General features: G+C 39.6%; 1 protein-coding gene across 1 annotated transcript in view; it reads right to left on the reverse strand.

Moving 5' to 3' along the window:
- The window catches only part of RNLS (renalase, FAD-dependent amine oxidase), a 394,216-nt gene that overhangs the window by 382,101 nt on the left and 3,484 nt on the right, over window positions 1–8,631 (reverse strand). The window contains exon 4 of the mRNA XM_006880318.1: window positions 1,899–2,057. Coding sequence (XP_006880380.1) covers window positions 1,899–2,057 — 159 coding nt within the window. The remainder of the gene's footprint in view (window positions 1–1,898; window positions 2,058–8,631) is intronic.

Consider the following 8,631-nt stretch of genomic DNA (forward strand, 5'->3'; position numbering starts at 1 on the left):
CTAAGAGAATGAACAGGCTCATCCTGAAGAGGATGAAGCCAGGCTGCTCCTTGGAGGCAAGGATTCTGAAGCTTCATCTGACATACTCTGGACACGTTGCAAGGCGAGACCAGTCCTTGGAGAGTAACGTCATGCGTGGAAGAGTGGAGAGACAATGCAAGAGAGGAAGACTATTGATGAGATGGATTGATCAGTGACTGGGGTAATGGTGGCAGGTGTGTCAGAGACAATAAGACTGGCACAGGATAGGTTTAGGGCTGTTGTACACAGGGTCACTATGAAATCACAGATGACTCGATGGCACATAAGTTCAACAACAGTTTCAAAATCAATTCAATTACTGCATACCTCCATGTCAACAAATTTTTCTACTTGATAATGACTCTGGGAGTCTCTTGTAGTTATGAATGTCTACAAATTAGCTCTGGTGGTGTAGTCCATTGGAAGCTGTGCTAATGCAAAGGCTACATCTCTCCGGCTGTTTGAACCCACCAGTGCTCCTTGGGAGAAAACTGGACAACCTCTTCCCATGTGATTTACAACCATGTGAAACAACTATACCTTTCCTTCAGAGAAATTACATATCCAGTACAAAGAAAGTATCTTCATAATCTTGGGAATAATTTTCATGGGATAAGGGCATGGTTGAAGAGAAACTCCACACCTTCCGTGTTTTCCATAGTATTACTGAGTCTTAGTGTAGCATATCTTTTGGACCTGAGATCCCTGCACTAAAATGTTCTAGATGCAGAAATGGGCAAGATGGCGGCGGCAGCAAGGGTGATAGACCCCAAGACTGGCATGAAGCAGAGCCGTGGAGCCCTCACCCACAAAGCAAGAAATCTGAGCACCTTTGGGGCAGGAGGCTTACTGGAAGAGTGGTACCTTCACACATTCAGCAAGGAACTAGGTTTACCAGCCCCTGGAGCTTTAGGTGGACGTTTATTGTCAGAGGGGGCACTTAATGTACAGCTAAAACAATTTGCCTAAGCAGAGCAGAAGCCAAGGTCTTGAGACTAAGGACCAGAGGGAGACCTTCCTTTGGATAAGGCTGGAAAGAGGCTGTGCAGACCGGAGAACAGCATCCTGGATTGCCCCTGAACCTGAACTGTAGCTCTAGATCTGGGAGTCTTCTGAGGCTCTTACAGTGAATCGGTGAACTCTGGAGAAGCGGTTGGTGCCACAGGAATAGTGACTTTAGAATTGGTAAAAATATGTTAAAGTATAGGGGCTAGTCTGACCTCATAGGTATTAGGTTTGGACTATTGTTATTGATGAAGATTCTTCTCCTCGTAACGTTAGTGGAGGCCCGACACTTTCACCTCCACATACTCACTGTTTTCACATCAACTAAAAATTTCTATTTCAAAATGCTTTTTTTTTTTGTTTTTGTTTTTGTGTGCGTGTACCGTCAAATCAGATCTGACTGGTACAGGAGGAAATTGTCCCTCCTTTCCCGGCAGAGCATCTGGTGGATTCAAACCGTGCGCCTCTGGGATTGTAGTTGCAGCTCCTTGCCACTAGGCCACCAGAGCTCCCCTCAAAATTCTTTACAATATCCAAAAAGGAAAAAAAAGTCACAAAGACAGTGTTCTTTTACACCAAATAACTTTGCCTCCAAAAAGTGGACAGGCCTTTTAGAGAACAAGAGCAAAAACAAAAACTTTTAACCGGTTTAAAAACAAAACAGAACAACAAACAAACCACAACCAAAAAACTACGAGTTTCAGTTTGGCCTAGTCTAACAATACACTGATCTAAGATAGAACTGCAATAATTTTTAAAACACAACTCCATTGAACCCTTAACATTCCTCTGACAAGAGGGTTAAACTGAGTTCACACTGTAGCATAGAAATCTCATTCCCTGGGAAACAGACTGCAGAGGTAGAGACTCACAGTTTCTCATGTCACCTTGAAGCTGCAGAATTTCAGGAACTGGCATAGTGAGGACAACGAAGTCAAACAGCTCGGGGGAGCCTGCTTCCCTGGAGACTTCCCACTTATCATTTCTCAGGGTGATCCCAGTCACACAGTGTCTGAAGCAGACCTCTGCACCTGCTCCAAAATAAGACAAAAATTCATGCTCACATAATCAGAATTTTCTAAATCAATGCAGAATCATAAACTGGACCCACCCAGGGAGACACAGGGGTTAAGTGTTTTCTATATCCCTCAGGTTTCTCTTTCTTTACTTTCTTTCTCATGGAGTAAAAAGTCTTTCCCCTCTGGCACTCTCCATCTCATCATCAATGCTGACTCTATGGGGAAAAATACCAAATTAGTAATAAAAATAAGAAGTGTATTTCATTAACTGGAAAGAGGAGTGGCATCCACTTCCATAATAACTTGCCTCCAGAAACACTATGAACCTGGAGAGAGAATGAAAGGCACCCAAGCGTCGAGGACTCTCCTTCATAGGGTCGCTATGAGTCGCCTGCGACTCGACAGCACTTAACAACAACAATTTCATAAAAGGAGCCCTGAAGTTCAACAGTTTGAATGCACAGATCACTATGCTGGTTAACAATGGGTGAAAGGAGAAAGACTAGCCTAGAAGGTTGGTGAGATGGAACCAGCAGTATACAGTAGAGTGGGTTTTTTTTAAAAAAAAAATACATATTTCATGAAGGACCTACTGTCCCCTCAATATATAAGAACCCTAGTATCAGTCTAGAGACTAAGGTGTGCTTGATCCAGGCCACGGTCTTTACAATTACTTGCTATGCATCAGAGAGCTGGAAAATGACTAAGGATGACAGAAGAAGAATCGATGCCTTTGAATTGTGGGGCAGAGAAGTCTTGAACATACCATGGACTACCAAGAAAACAAATAGGTCTGTTTTGAAGAGAATAAAATAAGTTTCTCCTTGGAGACCAGGATTTTGAAGCTCTGTCATACATACTTTGGGCACGTGGCCAGGAAGGACCAGCCCTTGGAGAAGGACATCATGTTTGGAATGGTGGAGGGACAGCACAAGAGAGGAAGATCCCAAGTTAGATGGATTGACACGGTAACTGGAGTATTGGAGGTGGTTGTGTCAGTGTCAATGAGACTGTCTCAGGATAAGTCAGGCTTCAGAGCTATTGTACAAAGGGTTGTTATGAGTCACAGGTGACTTGACAGCACATAACAAAAATAACTTCAACAGTGGTCTAGTGGTAAGAAGCTGAAGAGCAATTCCAAAGGCAGGCCTTTCAAATGCACCAGCTGTTCCACAGGAGAATGATAAGCATATGAGATTAATGATACTTATTGCAACTTGAGGCTTGAATTTCTTTTTCAGCTCTTTCGACTTGAGAAATGACGTGTAAGTTTTTCCTTCTTTACTGTCCAACTACGGCTCTCTGCACATTCCTTTATAATACTCTGCTTTGTCTTCTTGAGCTGCCCTTTGAAATTTTCTGTTCAACTCTTATATATCTTCCCTTTGTTTTGGCTTCTCAATGATCTGATGTAAATTTCAGAGTATTTTCTGACATACATTTAGGCCTTTTCTTCCTCTCTGTCTTTGTAACAAGCAATTGCTCTCTTTATAGATATCTTTGATGCCATCTTACAACTCTTTGATCATTAGTGTTCTATGCTTTAAATTTTTTCTTGAGATGATTTTTAAGTTCAGGCAGGATAGCCCCAAAATAATATTTTGGTTCTTGTGGACTTGTTCTCATTTCTTCAATTTCAGTTTTAAACTTGCATATGAGTAATTGCTGATGTGTTTTACAGTCAGCACCTGGCCTCATTTTAACTGCTGCCAATAATTCTTTCTACAGATGTAGTCAGTTTGATTCCTGTGCAGTTAATCAGGTGAAGTTCATGTGTATAGCTGACATATGAGCTTCTTATAAAAGGTATCTGCAATGAATAAATCATTGAATGTACAAAAGAAGACATAGTAGAGCATAATTTGAATCCAGACTATTTTGGTTCCAAGTACTATTTTATCTTATCCTGTAGAAAAAGTCAACTATTTTTATTTAGGATAGAAAGAAGCTTAAATAATTTGTAAAGAAATATAATAGTAAAACTTATAGTAAGCATAATAAGTTCTAATATCATAATAGGATTGAGTAGAATACAGAGACTTTTTGAAAGATTGTTAAAAGAATTTGAAAATAAACACAGGAAAAGTTAATATAGATTCTAAAATGTAGATCACAGACCACAAACTAGATATCATTTTTTAAATGAAAAACAAAAAGTCAATTTCACACTTAACTAGTGCTGTTATAACAGCAATACGACAAGTAGAAGGATTTAACAAACAAAAATTTATTCTCTTAGAGGTTAGGAAGCACCACTCATCTGTCAGTTTTCCGTAATGTAGTGGCTTGCATGTTTCTGGGATGCTGGGAGTACAAGTATTTCACAAGTATTTCAAATGCAAACAGGGCCACCTATGGTGGACAGGTCTCAGGGGAAGCTGCAGTGGCCATCCATTATGAAATAATGGGCCCTCTAAACCTTACAAATAGCAATGGAATATTAGCAAAGTCTTGCTGGGAGAAGAGGCCCTCAGGTGGAAAGAATTCAAACTCTTTACCATTGAGTAGGAACCAACCCACCAACAGGTTTCCAAAGCTATAAGTCACATGGAAGGAGACAGCCTATCTTTCTCCTAGAAAGCCACTGGTGGATGCAAACTGAAAGAGAGACATGGTCTTTGGGTTAACAGGACAAATCCCTACAGACTTGGTTACCAGAGCTCCCTATCTGCAGCATTCAGTCATTATCACTCAAAGCCATTAAGTCAGAGTAGACTCATAGCTGACCCTCCAGTGGGTTTTCAGAGGCTATAAATTGCAGAGGAGGTGACGACCTTCCTCCCACATTTGTGGACATGAACTGATGGATATGAGCTTTTGTGTTAGCAGCACAAGGTCTATGTGTGCCACCAGAGCTCCTGCTCCCTGTCCTGGGCATTGTTGTTGTTTATGTGCCGTCAAGTTGCTTGCGACTCATAGTGACCCTATGTACAACAGCTCTAAACTCTGCTCTATTCTGTGCCAATCGCACTGTCTCCGACACACTCATCCCGATTACCCCAGTCACTGAATCAATCCATCTCCCAGAGGGCCTTCCCTTCCTGCGTTGTCCCTCCACCCTCCCAAGCATGATGTCCCTCTCCAAGGACCAGTCCCTCCCTACAAAATGACCAAAGTATGTCAGACAAAATTCAGTTTAACCCTCTCCAGGATGAATTTGTTTGTTTTCTTAACAGTCCATGGTATCCTGGAAAATTATGGAAAAGTTGGAAACAAAGGATTATAGTTGGAAAATAGGGTTGTGGTCACAAATGAAACTGGGAGTAGCATGATAGAATTTCATACAATCAATGATTTAGCCCTTTCAAATACCTTTAGCAAAATGCATAGACATCAACTATACGCATCGATCTCACCTGAAGGAACAGTAGTCAAATTGAGTACATCCTGTCAAAAGAGAAAGTAGGGGTGGGGAATAGAGAAAGCTCAATAACAATCAGAAGAAACAGAGGGGTCAACTGTAGAAGAGCTGCTAATTGTAGAAGCTGAAGAAAATAAAAACAAGGCCACATGAGCCAAGTACAAGTTTGAGTTAAGCCTATTTCAAGAATATATTAGATGCACTGAACACTAACAATTGAAAACCAATTTTTAGTATTGTGCATTTGTTTTAATTATTTTTAGCTTTAACATGAACTTGCACATGGAGAACTGATGAACTGTCCCCCAGTTGGCACCTGGCCTTGTTTGATTACATGCCGCTTCTCCACTCTCTCTTTCCATGGGTGCCGTTGACTAGATTCCTGTACATTCCATCAGGGGAGGTCTATGTGTATAGCTGCCGTGGAGGTTTTTAAAAATGAACTTGCAATAAGTAAGTTGTTGGTCATACAAAATTCTATCATGAGATCTCCAACCTCATTTCCATCTCCAAAGCCTTCTTTTCCAGCTACTCACCCTTTTTGTTTCCAAATTTTGCATTTCAATCACCAGTTATTATGAACATATCCTGATTGCATGTTTGATCAGTTTCTGTCTGTAGACCTTGCTAGAAATTTTCAATTTATTACTGTTTGGCTTTAGTGATTGGTGTATAAATTTGAATACTAAACATATTAATAGGTTGGTATGCACATTATTCTCTCACTAGCAGCATTATACTTCAAGATAGTCCTTGAAATGTTCTTTTTAAGATGAATGCAACACCATTCCTTTACAATGTGTAGAGGCATAGTAGACCATATGATTGTGTGATTCAAAATGGTCAATACCAGTCCATTTCAATTTACGGAAGTCTAGGGCATATGCATTTCATTTCAATTTTGCTAACTTCCAATTTTCCCACAGTTCCTTCATAAATTCCATGGTCCAATTATTCTAACATGAGAGCATCTTTTCCTGGCAATCCTGGTGGTGAGAATAAAGAAGTAAGTATAAGGATTCAAGTAAAGACACTCCAACAGAACATTACTTCCACGAAAACAGGAATGTGTGAGAGTGTGTGTGTGTGTGCATGTGTGCATGTGCACTCCCGTGTTAATGAACTGAGTGAATACAGAGGAAACTGGTTTTCCATCCAAGCATTAATAAACATTTTCTTTTGTGACTTTAATTATAATGTTGTTGTTGTTAAGTGTTGTAGTAGAGTTGTAGACAACTCATAGCTGCCCTTTGAACGAAAGACCTGAACACTTGTATAACTTCCATTATTTCTCCAAGTTCACAGAGTTTCCAAAGGCAAGCTATTTACGGAAGTAGATGCCACTCCTGCTTCCAAGCTTGTTTTAATTGGGGAGCTCTACCAAACACTGTCCACCATGGGTAACCATTATCACATTTGACACATCAGTGTCACAGTGTCTAGCATCACAGCAGCCAGGAGTTATCTCCATTGTTCTGCTTCCTCATTTTTCTCCTTTCCATTGGTCCTTCTCTCCTACCCTTTCCCACCTTCTCAGCTTTATCTCTAAGCAAAGATTGCCCTTGTACTCTTGAATTATTGATTATTTTGAGGAATGAACATATTTAGTGCTTTTGTTCACAACCTTTTTGGGTGAAAGTTGAGCCACAAGGTAATTTGAGGAGGAACTAAAAGTTCGGAGGTTATACCAGTTTTTATGGGAGCAGGAACCTGGACTATTTGTGTTTTCTGAGTCTTGTTTCTTTTCCTCCCACTCTGTGAAGGACTTTCCACTGTAATGCCTCTTGAAACGGGTCAGCAATGATGACCAGGTGTTCACCGTTGCATCATTTTTACTTAAAACAATATCTGACATATAGTAAGCACTCAATACGGACTGATGTAGTGACTGCAGCAATGGGCTCAAGCATGTCAGAAAAATATGTCAAGTACAGCACAGGATAGGACAGAGTTCAGATCTCTTGTTCATGGGGTCATTATGAGTCGTACTTAACTCAACAGTACCTAACAACAACATAAAGCAGACAATAAATATTTATTGAATAAATAAATACATGTATGTATGAATGGCTATATAGTTAAGGAACACTTGAGGATTTTGGTAAATATACACATCTAACTTGGCCAGGTGAAAATCATGAAGAAAAAAAGATTTATAAAAGTCACACTGTGGTAAAATGTCACTTTCTGGGTGGAGAAATGTTCTAACCCAGAATTGCATTTCCTATGTTTTCATTTTGCCTATTCACTCTCACCGACCTGTCACAAGCCCAGTATCAGAGATTCTGAGGGTTTTTAATATGTGAAACTGATAAGGAACATCGTGAGTTGGGTTAATATCTGAATTATGATTCACCAAGGAACTTACTTCTACTTAAAATAATGAAACCATTTATGAAAACCATTTATTTATGAAAAGTCACAATTTCCTAAGAAAAAGTATTATTTCAAGAACTCACAAAATACATAAAGAACAAAGTAAAATCCTCTGTTATGAGTCAAAAGTTCACCGAAAAAATTACAGCAACAATTAACACAACAAATGATGTACAGATTCATAACTGTGGATGCAAATCAAACCCCTAGAGACATAATTTTTAACCTAACATTGGTAAAAACTAAACATTTCCAGTTGTGATGAGATGTGGTGAAGTAGATATTCACTACTGACAATTAGTTCTTAAAAAGAATATGTGACATAATCTAGTTAAATGGGAAAAATCCCCAAACCAAAAAGCAACAAAACCCCAAGCACACATTGTTTGACAAAATATTTATACTGATAGGACACCCTAACAAAAGAATGTTAAGGTAACACCATGCAGCAATGTTTGCACCAGCAAAGCAAAACAAAGAAGGCATGAAATCACCAAACACCTTCCGACTCCTAAAAACAACTTAAGTATTGATCTAGGAGCCTAGGTTTAGACAGACAGGTGAGTGTCTAAACTCCTAAGTCTAATCAAGAACAACAGAAAGCTCATTACATCATCCTGCTGGTCCAGAATCAAGTCCAGGAAGACGTCAAAACTGCCGAACTAGTCAGCTTTATCAGCCAAACTGGGCCTGCGGAAGCATACTCTCCCCGCCCTCTATCTGTGGAACTATGACCTGTCTTGACATATGGTATATAACTTTTCTAATAAATCTATCTTTTCTTTTACCTTAAAAAGCAAAACAACTAATAATCAGAAAGTTAACAGTTCAATCAATATTATATATATA

Source organism: Elephantulus edwardii, unplaced genomic scaffold, assembly GCF_000299155.1.
Source record: "Elephantulus edwardii isolate Elephantulus edwardi_28Jun2011 unplaced genomic scaffold, EleEdw1.0 scaffold00007, whole genome shotgun sequence".
Classification (NCBI taxonomy): Eukaryota; Metazoa; Chordata; class Mammalia; order Macroscelidea; family Macroscelididae; genus Elephantulus; species Elephantulus edwardii.